Source organism: Strix aluco, chromosome 3, assembly GCF_031877795.1.
Source record: "Strix aluco isolate bStrAlu1 chromosome 3, bStrAlu1.hap1, whole genome shotgun sequence".
Taxonomy (NCBI): Eukaryota; Metazoa; Chordata; class Aves; order Strigiformes; family Strigidae; genus Strix; species Strix aluco.
Window position 1 is genome coordinate 118,998,176 of NC_133933.1, and position 19,305 is coordinate 119,017,480.

General features: G+C 35.5%; 1 protein-coding gene across 4 annotated transcripts in view; it reads right to left on the reverse strand.

The window, feature by feature from the left end:
- NBAS (NBAS subunit of NRZ tethering complex) overlaps positions 1-19,305 on the reverse strand; it is a 189,549-nt gene that overhangs the window by 70,092 nt on the left and 100,152 nt on the right. For all 4 annotated transcript variants that reach the window (XM_074820084.1, XM_074820083.1, XM_074820081.1 and 1 more), the window contains 2 exons: positions 8,708-8,937; positions 2,454-2,564 (listed from right to left, as the gene is read on the reverse strand). In XM_074820084.1, the coding sequence (XP_074676185.1) occupies positions 2,454-2,564; positions 8,708-8,937 (341 nt within the window). The remainder of the gene's footprint in view (positions 1-2,453; positions 2,565-8,707; positions 8,938-19,305) is intronic.

The window sequence follows — 19,305 nt, forward strand, 5'->3', positions numbered from 1 at the left end:
CACCTTGAGTCTCCCCAGAGTCCAAACATATGCCACATTAGGTAGTACATTTCATTTGGAAATCTGACGTCTTCTAATGACATTTGATTTTCTTCTACCTTTAAAATTGATTAAATTAGAATTTCAACATCAATTTTTCTTGAGTATAAATGACATACGTAAGGTAGTGTTTCTCTGATAGCCAAGTAAAATATGTCTCAGTTTCATTCCTAAAGTTGATTTTCTTACAGCAAATACCACAAACACAACCTTCTCTCAGTTTAAAAATCATTCTCTGATTTCTGAGGGAGAATGTTATTTTTGAGTTATTTTTTCATCTAGAAACAGTTAGGTTGTTAAACTTGTAAGCATTATTTTAATTGTCTAAATTCTTGTTATTTGTTAAGTGTTCTACCAATCAGTATGATATTAATGCAAATAAAGCATCATTCACTCTTAATATCAGACAAAACAGACACTTGGACCTGATTCAAGAGTGTGATCTGAATATATTTTTCTGTCCACATCCAAAGTTCAAGCTAAAGGCTAAATGGACATTAAATTATATTGACAGAATGTACAGAGGTTTGCCATGTGGTTGCGGAGGGCGGGGGCTGGTAGTAGATAAGAAGGATTCATTATGGTGTTCAGAAAGATTCTGGAATAAAAGATTCTGTGACAGGCAAACATAAAATTTCCTGTTGCTGAAATAATAAAATGCATTTTATAGATTTTTGGTAATCAACTGATCAGAGTCTTCAAAAGAAACAATTAGGATTACATTTTTTAAAATTCAATGGAAATTTAAACAATTTCATCAGACTCAAATTCACAACATAACAAAAAAACATGGTGTTTATTTGACATCAAGTAATCAAAGAAATAGTTAATATAAGCTATCTAAGTGTTTCTTTTGAGCTTCTCCCTACGTAAAGTGGCTTATAGAAATACTGCATATTTAGTTAAAGAGATTAAGTCTTAGAATAAACTTCTTTTCAGTTCAGAATGAATGCATAACGAGGCATGCATTATTAATGCCATAATCCCAAGACTAAAATATACTGTAATGGCCATATGCTGTCAATCAACTTTAAAATGAGATTATGATACAACAAAAACATGCTCAGTAGCATATTATGCTATTATACATCAATTTTCAAGACTTTTTTGAATTTCATTAGGCAAGAGGTTGTTACTTCGTACTTCAGTGATTTCAGAATTCCATGAATACTAACTCATGGAGGACAAGAACAAAGAAAATTATAGAAAACCACTGCAAAATACCTCAGGTAATATTCTAGTCCCAAAGAAGTCAGCTGGCTCTTTCACACTCACCCCAGTGTTGCCATGTTTATATCTTGACTGTCTATTTTGTTTAAAGCACTAAATAATTTAGCAGCATCAAAATTTAGAGGGTATGACTTCTCTGTTTTCTGAAGGAAGCAAAGAAAATCTCAGAATGTTATTTCATCTTCTCAGATCTTGTACCAATATCTATCAGGCTTTGTTTTTTATGCCTCATGTTTTATAAAACTTTGTAATGCTTTTTAATTAATACTTAATGTTTAGAGAGGTACAAATACTGCTGCAAGCTAAAGCTGCTTTCACAATTTAAAGTTTGAAACAAAACGAGACTAATTTGATTACGTCTGTCAGAACAGTAGATAAGGGCTGCTGTATTACACAGGGGGCTCTGCATCACTGTCATCTGAATACACTATTCAGGCACGAAGCTTAGTCTTTCATCAAATGGGTTTATTCATTTTTCAGTGGGCAAGAAGTACTTATCTGACTGACAAGATGTCAAAGTTTAAAAAAAAAAGAAAAAAAAAGGGATTTAAAAAAAAAAAAAAGCCCTGAAGCCAAGTCTTGAATAGAAACTAAAACATCCCTCCCCTCATGACCCCCACTAATGTCAGGTCTGGTCTGACGTCACCTTGTAGGCTAGAACAGTTCCATAGATATATTGTAAAAAACAGTGCTTCTATAAAAAACTGAAACTAACATGAATAGATGAATAATGTGAATGGGAAGCTCCAATATATTTATTTCCTTTGCTATTATGTAGAAGAGAGATCAATAAATAGCAAAACTCTTTTTAAAAATAATTATATAAAAACTATCAAGCTTCAGGACATGTTCCAAAGGACTGTAAAAATAAAGATAAGCTCCTATCAGAAGAGAACAATAAGAATTCAAAGCCATGGAAATCTAAACACTGAAACAAAAGTCCCAGGACATTTAGAAGAGCAGTAAGACACATACGGACTTTTATCCTTGCTTGTAATACCTATTTTCGTGGATGGCTACAAAAGCTTCACATGGAAAAGACAAAAATTCCCAAACTATCACAACACAAGAAATATGGAAGCACAAATTAAACTCTACCCCCGATATACTTCAATTTTCTCATATGTTAGCACATATTTCCGTGTAACAGAATTGTATGTGTATTTGCAGGGGAGACAACTTACCCACTGTCAGTGAATAAAAATTCCAGATGAGTCATATAAACTTCCCAAAGTGGAACACTGTATTGCTGAGCCAAAGAAAGAGCAATCTTGTAGACATTGTCCTCAAGCGTTCTTACAGAGAAGAGACATGAAAGAAAACAAGAAAAAGTTACACTAAGCCACTAGAGACATGACATGAAAATAAATATTTACATTAGAAAACAATGATCTCTTTTAAAAGTTTTTTTTTATTCATAAACCAAGCAACTAGAATCACTGTTACATAAAAGTTCACGAAATGCATCTTCTTGTATTTGCTTATACTTGGTCCTCCACTAGGGGGAGGGGGGGAAAAAAAGGGGAAAAAAAAAAAAAAAAAAAAATATCAAACTACAGAGATATTCCAAAGACGGGCACCTACTCCACATACACTTTGGTTCTCAGTGACAGTCTCTGCTTAACCTTTGTGCTGAAGCAAAAATCTCAGTTTTTATTTCATTTCACGTACAAAGTGATAAAGGATGTAATGTGTCACAGTTAGCATTTATTTGATTTAGCTGCAACACCTACAGTGTTTTAGCACAACTGGTATGTAGGTCCTCAAAACTCCTCCCAGAAGTTCAGACAGAAACACTCAGTATTTGCAAACTAAAGGAAGGTGTGAAGATATCCAGCTCCACCCTGTAAATGTCCTAGAAACATTAAAAACTGTTTTTCTGTTACTGTATATCCTTTAACAAAAGAACAGATGGAGAATCTGTTACGTGATCAAAGCCTGAAGTTAACTTCATGTTAATTTTTACTAATCCACTGAAGTTAGCATAGTTCAAAGAGACACACCTGGTTTTTGTTTTTAGACTGATATAGGAGCAGTGCTTTTAAGGCTGATGATGGGTTTTTTGCATTTTGGTTTGGGTTTGTGGTTTCTTCTTTCTTCAGGATAATTCCAAGAAAAACACTATCTGTTTGTAATTACATCCTAATAGACCTGTCATGAACAACTTTCTTAAAAATGCATTTAATGTGAACACTGTTGACCATACTGTTTTAGATTCTTTAAATAAGAAGTTATGTGGGACTAAGGAAAAAAGCTTTACACAACATGAGCTAATACAAAATACAATTGCAACTGTCAGTAAGTTAGTGTACAAAATTATATAAGACTAATGTTAACTCCATAAACTTGAGTGACATTATCATATTACGTTTATGTTTCTTCCTTAGATTCTTTACATTGTTTTCTACAATCCCTGTGGGGTGCGGGCAGGGGGCAGACTTTGCAGAGCAACAGTAACTTTTAGTACATTTTCTATACCATCATCATGATCCATGTACAATAACAAAAGGAAAGCAGAAAAAACCTGCAGATTAAAGAGCATTATCTTCCCAGTTCTTTTTTTGTCATTTGCAAATGCAGATCTATACCATATCTTGATCTATGCTACACAAGGCTTACAGCTGGAGTCTATGACTTCCTCGCCACCCTAGGTGAACAGCTGACACATCCATACACCTTAATTCTGATTTTTAGATGCTCTATCCAACATATCATTGCATTCCACTGTGATAGTTGCTACAGATATTATAGAATTAAAAGAAGATATATGATGCAGAGTAGAAAAGCAAAATGCCAAGCAAGAACATAATGCTGAAAAATCTTCACAACCAGCTATCAGAATAGCCTTTGCATTATAACTATTGCTCTAGCAGTAAAAAAAACCCAACCCAACCCACACACAAACAAACAAAAAAAACCCAAAAAAAGCAAAAAATCCACAACCTTCTTCTAATGACTCTTACTTATGACAACCCCTGAAAAACATTAGGCACTTTACACTGAATAATATGTATGCAAAGGAAAGGGAGCAGAACACAAGCGTTAAAAATTAAAGAAATATATTTTAAGACAAATAAAAATATTTATTGAAATAATTTAAGAAGAAAAGAGGAAAAAAGAAATCCCACACACCATCCTGTCTCTTCTGTTCCAGTGGCCATAGCACCTTTTCTCTGATTTTCCAGCACAGCAAGGCTTCCTTCCTAATTCCAGATTAGTGGCCACACTGTGTGCAGGTTGTCATTCAATACATAAAAGCACATCTTTTTTTAACCAGGGATACACAACAACTGTTGCCAAATCACAACACATGTAAACTTACATTCCTTTGCATCTTCCAGAAATCATTTGATGTGTTATCAACAGGGGGATTACGAGTTAAAAGTGAAGATTGGTGCAAGAACTGCACAGCGAGTATGCCACTGGCTGACAGGAAGATAACAGGATATTCAGGAAAAGGTACACTGAAGATGATGAGGATAACAGCAGTATTCTGCAGGCTAGTCCTCAACACTGATCTCAATACTTTCATTAATTAAAAAAAAAAAAAAAAAAAAGTACAATATATTACTTTCCTTGTATCATCAATCTGGATACAGAGTATCTTGAGAAAAAGAAAAGATGATCTTCAGGAATGATCTAATAATCCTCTGCTTAAAAAGTAAATACTACAACAACTTCTGAAATGAACTGAGCAGTTCCAAAATGATCAATGGAGTTACTGGAGAGAATCCAGTGAAGGGCCATGAAGATGAGGAAGGGACTGAAGCATCTCTCCTATTAAGAAAGGCTGACAAGAGTTGGGACTGCTCAGCCTGGAGAACAGAAGGCTCAAGGGGATCTCATCAATGTCTGTAAATACCCGGAAGAGAGGGAGTGATAAAGGCAGAGCCAGGTTCTTTTCAGTGGTGCCCAGTGACAGGACCAGAGGCAATGGGCACAAACTGAAACACAGGAGGTGCCATCTGAACATCAGGAAATACCTCTGCACCATGAGGGTGACTGAACACTGAAACAGGCTGCCCAGGGAGGCTACAGAGTCTCCATCCTTGAAGATATCCACCTGGACATGGTGCAGGGCAACTGGCTCTAGGTGGCCCTGCTTGACCAAGATGACCCCCAGAGGGTCCTTCCAACTTTAACCATTCTGTGACTCTGTGATTCAGTGAAAGAGGAAGATGAAATGAATGCTTTAGTTGCACAGTAACTCAGTCAATCATACAAATCAGGAGTGGCTGTTGGAGCTAGTGGGATCCATTCCCCCACCCCTTCACACTTTACAGACCTTACTAAAATCCTGTCTTTCTGCCTTAAGAGCAGCATGCAATGGCAGCATAAGGTAATGGAGGAATTAAGGAAATGATACTGTATAAATGAAGAACAAGCTCTTCATGATCAAGATAACACCGATGAGACAAGAACAGGCAGTTGTCACACAATGATAAGCTGAAAAAAATGGCCATTACCTTGTAAAGGACATTTTACCCTTCTTTCACATACCCCTTTTCATGCCCAGCCCTCACTGCCTGTCTGTGTAAGCCTGAGGACTGTCAGCGGAATCTCCACTGAAGGCTCCAATGCAAGCACGGTTTGGATGTACTTCCTGTGTGTTGTTGCACCAAGACTGGTGCAAAAACAAAGTCAGAAGCAGTTCTTATGGATGGTTCTTAGCCACCCTATGTCTGTGCGCTGCACGCATTTCCGAAGTATCAAAAAATATGCCTGTCAGTAGCGTTCAGCTGGAATTTTGCTGTCTTAAAGCTCACCGAAATAAACATTTGGCGGTTCAGAGCAGTATTTTTTTTTTCTATCTTGTTGTTCAAAACCTCTGTTCTATCATACATGTGTTTCTGTTTGCTCACATTTGTTGTCTTCAACGCTTTCTGTTGACATGAATCAGCTACAAAGCATTAGAACCACCACTGGATTTCATCATAATAAAGGGAAATGAGATCCGCTTTTCCAGTTATCTGTCCTCAAAAAATGTTTTTTTAAAAAAAAATCCAACTTGAAAAAATGAAATGAAGATTTAAGCCAAGAGCCTTTTGTTTCCTCTCCTGTTTGAAGCAGAAAAATGAGATGGAAGGCTATGGCTGTTTGTTAAGTTCTGCAGCAGCAACGCATCATGAAGAAAAGCCTGTGTCTACTCTGGCAATAGAGCAGAGCAATGCAGCAAAAGCGTACACAATGGTTCATAACCTAATGTCACTAAGAAGTACATTTGAAGTGGTTTTATACAGGACCTTCTGGTTTAGTCTTCTGGGAAGGGACCTAGTTCACATGCACCCAAATCATTCTGGGAACACAATAAGCACAAGCCAAGTTATGAAATTCAGATTCCTCGATAATTGCACAATTTTTCTAAAAATCTAAAATAAGTATTTCAGATCAGTGACATAAGAGAATAAAGAAATTGATATTAAATCATTAAAATCAACTTCTGATTTCAACATTTTAAGAGAAGCAGTGAAGCACTGAAGATCTCAGAGCAGGTAAATAGGGGGGGCGGGGAAAAGCCACCTAAAAGCTGGCCGCAAGTAAAAGAATAATTTTGAAACCTTATACACCATAGTTGGTCTGAAGTTACATGGGATTTCATGTGATTACTCAAGAATTCCTATTCAGTCTTGCTCTAGTTTCCCTAATTCCTCTTTAGATACATTCTGGCTCTGTTTTGCCCAAATAAATTGTTAACTGCTTGAGAACTAACCTTGATTATGTCTGTGAGGCACCCAGATCTTTAAATATTTGATAAATAATGCATAATAAGCTCTAATGACAATCCACCAAATATAGAAGATAAAATTGACAACTATTTGTTAAGCAGTTTTAGCAAATTGCTCATTCTAGTACAAAGCTGTTTTGCAAATAAGATAGCATCTCTTCCAGGTGTTGTTCCTGCAAACAGCACTTCATGAAAGATTAAAAACATGAGGCACTTAATGATAATTTAAAAATAAGAAAAAATACGCTACACAATTATATTGAATTTGCACATTGCTTTCATTAGAAAATGCAGATTAAGAGTCATCTGAGAAGATTAAAGCAAGGAAGCTGCAAACTGAACAAGTAATTAATTGGATCTTTGCAACTGTCTAATATGTAACTGCCACTCTCATCCACATGCTATGAAGCCTTATTTTTACTAACCCTTTCATATTGTGCTTCAATCTCTACTTGCTGTAAGAAACTTTCTCCTTATATTTATTTTTACAAAAGACAATATCTAAAGGACTCTGGAATGAGAATGTAAGTAAGCATGCTGCATCCAAAATAAGTATCTATAATAACAGAAGGATTTTTGTGTTGAAGTTACTGTAGATGATCATCCAGATGTAACATTCACCTAGTGATATTCTACTGATATGGTATGTGCTCAATGAACAATATATACAAAACAGGTAATTCCAGTGGAAACATTAGAAGATGCTTACAAGCTGTTTTTATGAATGGAGTGCCAAACTCTATGCAGATACAGATTTTACAGATGTAAAGCAGCAGCTTAGTTAGCATTCAAAACCTGAGGTTATACTACTATTCTTAATCGGCATTTCATATCAATATTTTTTTACTAATAAATTTCTGTTGGAACTGTAGCTATAAAGTAGCTACAAAGGTGGAAGACTGTAAACATCTAAACATACTCTTCAAAAACTTACGCACAGAGTAGTATAAAATTAGGTTACAAATTATATTAAAAGCTTCTTATTGCACAGAACCCTTCCTTGGACAGTCTAGCAGCTATTCAGCTGCAATTGTCTTCGAAACACAGAGTTCAAGTATATTCATGACTTGTTCACAGTTTCAAGTGCCTGCTGATGTTAATTAACGGTATTTTTAAAATGAAAAGACAGTACTATCCCAAATCTTCCCTTTTTTTCTATTCTGGATAACTGAAAGGCGAGACAAAAGCATTCTAAATATCAGAACATGCGCAGTGAAGGCTTCAGTACTTCTGAATGACTATAGGATAAAGATATCGTACCATACAGTAGCTTTAACTAAATTATTAAAGATAAAATACAAGATAAATACAAGATAAAATAAAATTAACTTTTTTTTTAAACTATAGTTCATTACAAACTGTGATGCTTGAGCATACTCTAATATATTGCTAGGGCAGGTTTACAGGAGATGAAAGGAAGAGATCAGACCTCCAATTAGTTTTATTCACCCCTGATTAAATTTTAATGGGAGCTATAACTCTTTGTTTACTAACTGCTAATATTAAAGTTATCAATCCATTTATTTAGCAGTATTTTAAGTGGAGTAGTTGAATGAAAAAGGCTTCAACTCTAGCAACATTACAGTGTAAATATCTAAAGAAACTCGTAACTTATCCCTTCTAAAGGTTACCACTACTTTCAATTTACTTTCCTGATTTAAACCTTAAAGCAATTTAATATTAAAATAAATAAACATAATAGACATTACTTACTCTGCCAATCCTAGTATTGTTTCTCTCTTGTACTGACCATCCGCTGTAAACCTCTGCACATCCACTCCTTTGCCAAGTCCTTGCAGAATCTGAGCTTGAGTGAAATCCAGTAGTCGTTCATTGTAGTAATGCAGCTGATTTATCAAAGTTGCAATTTCTTCAGGCCAGTCTGTATAGCCATACTGAGTAACATGCTTTGTGACCATCTGAATCAACTCTTTTGGATCAGCCTGTGAAAATAATTGACAACAAACTAAAAAAAGCCCTGTAAATTTCTGGAAAAAAAAAACCCAAACATTTTACAATTGATCCCTGTGTTCAGAACTGAAATATGTTTCCATTTCTGAGAAGTTTTAAGTACAACAGAATTTCAAATATCTGTAAGGCCGATTCACTGTGACATTAAAATTTATTCTTTTGGAATGTTTTAGGCTATTTTGTATGCTACAAAAATTCAAACAAACACTTAACCAAATTAATAGTAACAAGTACTTCATTATGACTGAAGTTACTTGTTTTTAAAAAACTAATTTTTAACAAACTTGAAGTAGGCAACTGGTTTGCAAGACGCTCCAGCAAATCAAAGAAAACTTACCAAATCTCTCCTCAATTACAAACAACAGAAGTAAGTTTATACTAAAACAGAGACTCTGTCTCAAAAATACGAATGAAAGCAATAGTGCAAATTGGGTTTTTTGTTACTGAATTTCTGATACACTTCTATTATACAGAACTGGTAACAGCTTAGCATTTTAAGTGTTCAGCACTGATACTTTCAAAGACTGAGAAGTATTGCAGGATCTGCAAATTACACAGGAGGCATTGCCTACACCCTGAAATCTTAAATAATTAAATATTGGTCATCCATGGCTTAGGACAACCTTTGTTTTCAAAATACCTTGATCACAAATAAAACTTACTTTTCCATATTAGAAATTATACATCAAGTGCATATTTAATCAACCACTAATTTCTGTAGTCAAAATCCACATATCAAAGCAACAATTTAGGACATGAAACAAATACAGTCTGCATGTTTGACACGAAAAAGGAACACACATACTGTAGAGAGTTTCCAATTATCTCAAGATCTGGACAGTGGCTATGTCTAGGCACCTCCACTTGAGCACAGATGTGTGCCATGTGTAATCACTCAGCACACTCAATAACTCGATCTCTCTCTCCCATGAAAAATGAGGCCACCAGCAGCACAGTGCCATAAGGAAGCACGATGACTTCTGTGTAGCACCCACTGAGGAAGGAGGGCCACTAAAAGAGACACCAAAAAATACCTGGAGATGCCAACTGTTGTTGAAATATTTTCTAAAATAAACAGCTGATTTAATCACTGTGATCTCAGAAATACTGAGTGTACTGGACAAATATACTTTGTTTTTATTACAGAATGATTCTGCTAAATTAGAAGCTAAACTTATGAACATTAACTGGAGGGCACAGCAGGGTAAAACATGCACCAAATGTCTGAACCTTGAGGCATGCTTGAATTTTTCTATGACTTGCTGGTCATTCTAAATTGATTTTTTCTTTTTTCTTCTTTTCAAGCCTTAGCTGACAGGCTGCTCACCAAGTTGTATTAAATGCTACAGGGCATCCTTTTTCCTCTCCACATGATATTTTTCTGAAGCCCTCTAAACATTGCAAACTGATTGATTTTATAAACAACATCAGTAGTTCTTTCAAGGTTGCTTAGGAGATTGGTAACAGAATAATAAAACCTCAGAAAAGAGATAGGCAAGCAGAGCAGTGCCACTACAATACAATTATATCACCTGGAAACCAATCCACTGCTTATTATGAACCCTGGTATCTCATTTTAGGTTATACACTAGAAAACAGAGCACGGAGACAGAGAAAGTCAGAGCAAGATGACAAAAACTGTTTAACATAATTGCCTAAATCCTCTGTACAGTCCACAGAGAAAGGTAGGTCCCTCTGACAACCTATGAGGGTAAATTTGTTCCCTCTTGCCAGGTTTCCCCTCTCTCCATTAGAGCAGAATCCAATGTTAGCACTCTTTTTGCAGTGCACAGCCCATCAGATTGTGCACTTTATGAAGCAATCTTGGAAGTATCTTCAAATAAATATGCCAGAACTCTTCCTTGAGAAATGGCTTCTGAAGATGAAAAGATAGTATTTTTAATAAATTACAATAATAAGTTAACAATAACTTAAAATACTAATTACTAGAACAGGTAGATTAAAACAACTTTATTTTTGGTCCACTGTTGTCTTCACTACATTGGGCAATCATCACCTTCAAATGTGAAATTCCTTTTTAAAAAAGTAATCTGCCACTTTACTTCCAATCACAACGTTCTAAGTTGTCACTCTCTCAAATGACATCTACTACTAGTGCCAACCTTTATTTCGCATTTGTTACATTTCCCTAAAAGCATCTGCGTGCAATCTTTCATGCTGCCTGTTTATAGTTCAAAGGAACACCTTAGAGCTATCTAATCATCTTAATCATTTTCCTGCTAATACTTCTGCCAAATAATACCTACAAAGACGCAATAATAAGTGCACAGTTCCACCAGGGCTGCTCTCCACCAAATTGGTCAGTACTGTTTCACTGTTTTTCTTGTTTGAATCTCTTCTACCTCTTGTTTCCCTACCAGGTTATAAAAAAAATAAAATAAAATAACCTGGATCAAGAAACACTGTGTGATACAGTAGTACCACAACAAATAATAATGATGACAAACTGTTAAAAGGAGGGAAAGAGAAGGAAGTGGAAAATAGTCTGATGTACATGTTGTTTAAAGGATCAGTACAATCCTTGAACATACATATGAGGAACGAGAAACACAAAAACTACATTGATGTTTGTCACCAAGATAACTAAATCCCATTACTAATTTCTCTTCTGGGTTTTGAAGTTTTGAAGTATGTTATAAAAGGGATGGCTCTGAAAAGTATCACAAAAATTATTTAAAGGATTTAAGAAACATATAGTAACATACAAATAGTATCTTTGGAAATAAAGTCTTAGGGTCTATTGAGCTTATTAACAACGGAACAGACTCATACCCTGTATGAATACCCATGTATGTAATATCCATACAAACTCTTCAATCTAGGAGATAAAAGTATGAGATCTGATGAACTGGTAAGGTAATGTATATGCATATACGTATATCCATTCAGATTAAAGAAAACACGAGTTGTTCTTTTAATTGCAAGCTGTTGCCAAGGGTTGTGTTGAACCCTTCACCACCAAATATCTTCCAGTCAAGTGTTGTCCTCTTTTATCCCTTACAAGACCTATGCTCCAAACTATCAGAGCACGTGAAATCAAAAATTAGAGAAATCCCACAGCCTGCTTCATTCAAGAGCCTATGCTGCTATCTGATGTGAGACTGCCTAAATTTTTTTAATCTATAAAAAACACTTTTTGCTAAATTGCAGTTGTTTACCAAACTCATTTACTGTAATGACACACAGTTTTCTTTCTCTCGGATTTGTCATCCTTCTACAGATTTTAAATGTTTTCTTAAATGACAGTGCTGGTTGCCCAGTACTTATTAGGCATTCAACACAAAGTCAATGAAGAAACCATAAAAAGCTACTGTCAAGGGGCATAGAACTTGTATTTCATGATTTTAAGTATTCATTCTTTAACATCTTCACATTTTTAATAACACATGTTTTTTAAAAGATAAGCACAAATATTCTGCACCCATTAGATAGCTAGTTCAATTAGACATGATGCTTGTTCTAATACAGAAAGATCATTATAGCTGTTATTGCCAGTATTCAAAAAAGTCTTAACCGTTTTTAATTGAGAAGACTGTAATAACTAACAAGTAACAGTAGCTGGCCATAAAGAAAATTAGCAAAATCAGTAAAGCCTGACACTTACTGCAGTATTCATAGGGTTTACAAATTCTTTTGACTCTCTTCAAATTGCAACACGGACTTAAAAAAAATCTCTACAGCAATTTGTGTAAATACAAATGAACTTTGACAGGTAAGACCGATCTCTTTCTAGTAAGTCATATTCAACTTGTTCTCTTTCTAATGTTATCTGTCAAAAAAACCCAAACTGCTACTGCACTATTATCTCTGTTGGCTTTTCAGATTCTTTCAGATACTTAGAAACTGGGCCTAGGTGTTCAACTCCCCACTTTGCCAGATAAATTTCCTGCAGTACTTCTAGGCAGATGTTTGAACATGGCTTCCCTGCCCGATGATTCAGAAGGGTATTTTTAGTTATGAACAGAGCAGTAAACATAGGGTGAGTCCGGAGAAGTCACAAGAGCTGACCTGAATATATTACACCCTTAACTTGTGAACCTCCCTAACATTGCCAAGGGAAATCCCTTGTGAGCAACCGGCCAATGCATTTTACTCATCTATTGAACTAGCACTATGTTTTCTGCTGTAACAGTGTTGTCTGGACGACAGTGAAATGATTTGGCACAGGCTTTGCTTGGGAATTAAGGAAAAAAAAAAAAAAAAAAGAAAAAAGCACCCATCACTTCAGCATAAAGTCAATTTAATTTCATGCTATTAGATGTCATTTATTTAGCACAGATCAGGACAGGTTACTGTCCATATTACACCACCAGCCACTACCAGTAAGCCTCAGCTGGAGATCAGGAGATCAGGGTCCACCTGACTAGATGTTTTAAAGCAGTATTTCTCTTTCACCATCCTCTGGGAGTCACACCTGTGAAAGCCTTCAGAATCTGTACATCACTGCAATATTATAAAAGCAACACTGGTTTTAAAAAGAGATAAGAGGTTTCGATCTTGGAATGTCTTTACCATGATCCCTAAAATAATCTTCAATTTATTTTTTTTTTTCCTGGCAAGTTGCTATTTCTTTTTTCTTTCAAATCTCTTTCAACTTAGTTCAGCCATACACATCAGGGAAAAAAAAAAAAAAAATTTGAGTCATTTTTTCTCCTGTTCCTCTTCTGCTCAGGTAATGGCAACAATTTTATAGCTATGGTAAAAGAGATAAACAATAAAAAGCTCTACTGTAAACACGTCATTGAGATAATATTGGATCCCTGTAAGGGATTTATTTAGCCTGTTTATTTCTTTTAAGACCAAGAATCTTTCCAATTGTTCTAAAAATGAATATTATGCTTTTGGTTTTGTTTTTAATGCAAATGATCTTCAGATTGTAATACAGAATTGACTAGGAACACTGATGAGAAAAGCTGCTTAGATCACTGAGGCTAATCCACGCATAATTACCCTAAATACGTAACTGATACTGTGGACCTTTCTAAATTGAAGTTGCAAAACATTTCCATCACCTTTTGAACTGTAATATTTTGGTAATGGTCAAAAGCTGCAATCACAGTGAGCCACAGGAATCCAAATGGGAAAGCAGAGAATACATTAAGTTGTGCCCAGATTCTTGTAACACCGTTATTTGTTCTAAACCATTGTAAGTGATCCTAAAAAAAGGGATCATGCTACAGAGGAAGACACATACACCAAGCAAAACCCTAATCGTTAGCAAAACCGGGAGATGACAGCATGTGAGCAAAGCAAGAGACACCAGAGAGCAGGGTGTAAAATTCCTGCTGCAAATACAGTTGTACTGTGGTCACTATCCTGCCTCTAGTTGTCCACACCTCTGGAAAGCACTTACATTTCAGGGAGGAGAGCTCTCCTTAATCCTTGTAGCAACTGCCACAATCCCTGTAGCAAGAGATTCAATGTGCTATAAATTTGATGGAGAAGGAGGCAAAAAAAGCAGAAAAAAAGAATGAAGAAAAGTACATATAGGCAACACTTTTCCTCACATAGAGAGGCAGAAAAAAAGATTTACAGGAAAGAAACCGTTCACTCAAGAAGCAAAATCCTGAACGTGCCCCTTCACTCAAGAAATAAAATTCATCCCTCCATGGGACAGCCTTTCATTAATTATATCAATGACACTTGTCCTCAACTGAGGCTGTTGTCATGCTGTGAGTCAGGAATACACTACCTTAGACACAGCACCATGCATTTGGGGTGGCCTACCTTTCAGATCACAGCTGTCTCACGTTTATCTGCTCAAAGCTAAAGTGTATAGCTGAGATGGAAGACCAGAACATCTCAGAAATAAAACCTGTACTGCCACATCACTCAAGTGCAAGGATACGTCAGCTTTCTTTGTCCTCCCAGTGCTGCAGCCATGTATATTGTTGGGTGACAACACTGATTTGTTCAGGATCAGCTTTCACAACCATTTTTTAAATGGATACAGGAAGCAGAAAATCCCATCACCCACCAGTGAAACCACACCAGGTCAATATATAAGGGTACCTACTAGTATACCTTTTATAAGCTTCAAGATGCATCAGAATAAAGTTGCACAAACTAACAAAAAAAATGAAGCAGAGATGAACTGTGCAATAAATCCTCAATGATCAAGCCTATAGGTTGGTCTTACACATTCAGAAAATATTAAAACAATTTTCTATTTTAGATTTATAATCTTAAATGATCCATCAGAAGTTTTTGTAACATACTCTAATGTCTCAGGTATATTTAATGATTTTAAAGCTCTTAAAAAATGCTTGTCACCACAGTACTGTACATGGGTGATACAAAAACAATTTCATACTGCGCTCACAAATGTAGCTCTGGATTTTGTAGATCCAGAAATGCAGCTGTGGACTCCACTTCCCTAGCTACCCTTCTCAACTTCACCACAGATTTCAGATTTCTCTTTTTTCCAAGAGCTGAAACTGGATTTTTTTAAAACTTCATTCCAGATGAGTGGCTGTATAAAACAAAACATCCTAGATGACAGTTTAAAAGCCAGTACCATTAGCTCTCATTCGAAGTGGCCAAGTTTAAAACACTCCCAAACTTATACATCATACAGACACAACTCATGACATGTTATACAAAATGAAGATTACACAAGTGACCGAGGGCTTCACAGTCCTAGTCTGTTTATGAGTTGAAGGCTAGTACTAACTTAAAAGGTTTATTTGAATTTCCAGGGAAATCAGTAAAAAGAGAATATATAAATTTGCAGTGAAATTAGAAAAAACTAATTCATGACAAAAAAACAGCCAAAACCAAGAGCTGATGAATATAAGAGGAACACAAAAACACAGGTAAACAGCTTACAAATAAGCACTCGCAATTTCAATGAAATTGGAACTACTTAATTTTATTTCCAAAGTCCTGTGTTCTTCCACTATCAGGCAGTAAGACCTATGATAACAATTCAAACTGCAAACATTATAAATTACATTTCATGCAAAAGTGCTTTGTTGATTTACAAGCAGAAATACGTTGGGAATACAAAAATCTACAAAAGGCTGCAAAATTATAATATTTCAAAACTGGACTCTAAAAAGAACGGATCATCTCTTTGTGGGGTTTTTTTTGTCTGCTTTTTTTAATAGAAGAAACGTTCTGTGTTTTGAATAAGCAATTCTGAAACGCAATGGTTGAAAACTGAAAGACTTGGAATAGGAAGGCAGCACACACCACCATCACTTCAGCATCATTATGCTGGAAACTAGCTGAATCTTAGAAGGACAAAAGCTTGCCCAAGATGCTGGTATGATTAAAGATATCACCTAAGTGGAATCCCAGGAATATTTTCTGCCAACAAAGTCCCCACATGAGATTGCATAAGAAAGGATTGAGAGTTAAGCTGTTAGTTTTGAATTATGAATCAGATGTTGCTAGCACACAACCTTAAAATAGTACTACCTGTTGGTTTTATTTTCGCTTCAGAAATTACACTGAAGATGGTATTAGAATTGGGTTAAGCATCTATTACCCAAAACCCTGTTCTGCAGCATTTTAACTCTATTTGCAGAGGTACCACAATCACTGGCTAGAATTATCAGAATACTCAAAACCTGGAAGAAAATGCAGTTAACAAATTTGATTTCATTTATACATTTTGTTTTAAAGTCAAACAGCCACCCATCACAAAATTTAATCATATAGTCAGCCAGGATATCTGCAGTATCATATGTTGAATATTAATATCTGCATGTTAGTATAGAAATTGCCTTGAATTTTTACTGAAGATATTTTAAGGTAAATTCCTAACACATGAAACTTGGTTACAAAAGTAACACGTGATCTTTTAATAGTCAGAAGCAGGAAAAACAAAGTGACTTTAAGACCAAACAAAACCAGCACGTATAAGTTAAATCAACATAGTTTCCAGTACAGAAGCCAGTACTGCTGCAGGGAAAAAAAAAAAAAAAAAAAAAAAAAAATCATGTAAGAGGCTGCTGTTAAGTAATAAAACATAAAAAAAATTCGAAAAGTTGTCCAGGCAGTTGTTTCTAGTTATATTAAATGACTTGTGTCTGAAGAGTTGAACAAATTGCTCTAATACCCTGTTTTAAAAGCTTTTTTTCTTTGTTTTCAATCAGCTATTCCAGCAAGAGTGAGGAACAATTCATCCCAAGAGAAAATGTTTTCACAGTTTCTTTTTTTACCTTGTTTTCTCTTACAGACTCTCTTATTGAGTAAGATATTGACAAGTCAGGGTTAGGTAGAGAAATCTCATCTCATCATTTCACCTGATAGCTGTTTTACTGGAACTAACACATGATATATAAAAGGTTAAAATGTCACCTGAAAGAACACCTCTGAAAATAGAAAATTACTACAGAGTTTTGAGTGAAGTGCCTACTAAATTCATAGTACATAATTCGTTTCCTATTTGCAGTCAGCATTAGTCTCAGTAAATCAAGTCACAGTTTAGGTAATTATCCTAACCTTCTGTCTATCTCCCTTTTCTCTAAAAAAAAAAAATCATTGTGCTTTCTTGTTGAATAAATTATGTTATTGTATATTCTTTTACAATATGCTTTTATTCTTGATCTATATGGCAGCAGCTGTAGTCATATACAGACTCTGGGACAAGCATACACTCCTACTGTGAAACTCCATTACAATATAATACAGTTTTAGTTTAAGTACAATACTGTATCCTTTTAATTTGTACAGTTACTTGACTGGATACATGCAAATATTTCTGTATCTTACTAATTTAAAGCTTGAAAACTAAGTATTTCATTTATAAAACACGTAATTTCCTCTTCCCTGACAGTTATTAAAACGTGACAAGTCAAATATTTTTTCATTCTAATCCAGGAGCACTGCTAATGCTTCTGATTAGAAGCATGAATTTCTCAGTGACTACCTTCTCGTGATGTACATTTTCATTAATAGATTCTTAGGCTACATTTATAGATGCCAATCTACCATGCATACTCAACTCTCCAAGAAGAAAAAAAACAACCTAACACACAAAAAAACCTACCACCAAACAGCCAAATCACAAAAAAAACGAAGAGATGGAGGAGCCAGCTCTCTCACTTGATGGCATTTCAGCATAGTCTGAAAAGTTACCTGTATAGCCACCAGGATTGAATAAAATTTTGCTAAAATATTTTGTGTTCTAAGATGAATAGAAAACTTCAATCAGGTTGCTTGTAAAATTAATAAGGCTCACTGACTGGAGAAAATAGTTACAGAAGCACAGAAAAGTAGAAGGGAAGATAAAGCCAATTGACTAGGGGAAGACTGCTTGAAAAAGCTATTGGTCACCTTTATAATGTTTCCCAGAGAGGAACAAAACCCTTTGCAAGAAGGAAAGCATTAGCACTTATCCCAACTACCTCCCTTGCATGAAAAGCCACAAATATGTCTCCAGAGGAACACAGGCAAGCTAGACCTCAAACCTCTGCTGAAATGAAAGGCTGGTTTGAAGATCCTGTTTTCTAAAACAGTATTTCTGAACAGCTGGCTCAAGAACAACACTCACTCTGCTTTCAGAAGTAGGATTTAACAGAATAGCTTATATAACCCTTGAGAAATGAAAATAAGCAACACTGTAACCATCTCTTTTTCTTAAGCAACATTTATCTTGAAGAAATAACACCGGGGGGGGGGTGGGGGGCGTGTGTGTGTGTGCAGGGGACCAATTATTGAACACTCTTTTCTGAGTCACCTAAATATTATTTGGACCCAAGTAAGAATAGTGATGCTTTGTAGTGTTGTGTGCTTAGCAAAGAAATATCAGGATCTGTGAAACACTGGCTTATCTACATAAAAACACATCTCAACCAATGGAACATAGCTGTCACAATCTGACTGCAACGTCACTAATTGCTGGATTACTATTTCATGGATCATACTGGAAGATGTTCAGAAATGTCCACAATGACTGCTAGTTCAGGAGAGCTTACCTGAGCTTTAATCCTTAAATACATAGTAGTGTTTAGTGAGCTCTCTATTTTTGTTAGCTTAGATATTCATTCATTTAAAAAAAATGTGTGTTTCTTTGTTAAGACATTGTTGAGGAATAAGCAAATCAATTGTGATAGGCAAAAGAGGAAATTAAAAGGGCTAAAAAAGTACCTGGAGAGTGTCTTACAACGAACAGCAAAGCTGATAGCAAAAAGTTCTGAGAAGTCACTCAATACTAGGAAGTCAGCTAGAGAAGTGGTAGGGTCACTTGGTAAAAAAAAGCGTGAAAGGGGCACTCAAGGATAAGTCCATAGTAGAGGAAATTAATGAGATGTTTGTGTCAGCCCTCACTGCTGAAGAGGTGGGGGAGATTGCTCAGAAGACCTAGATGA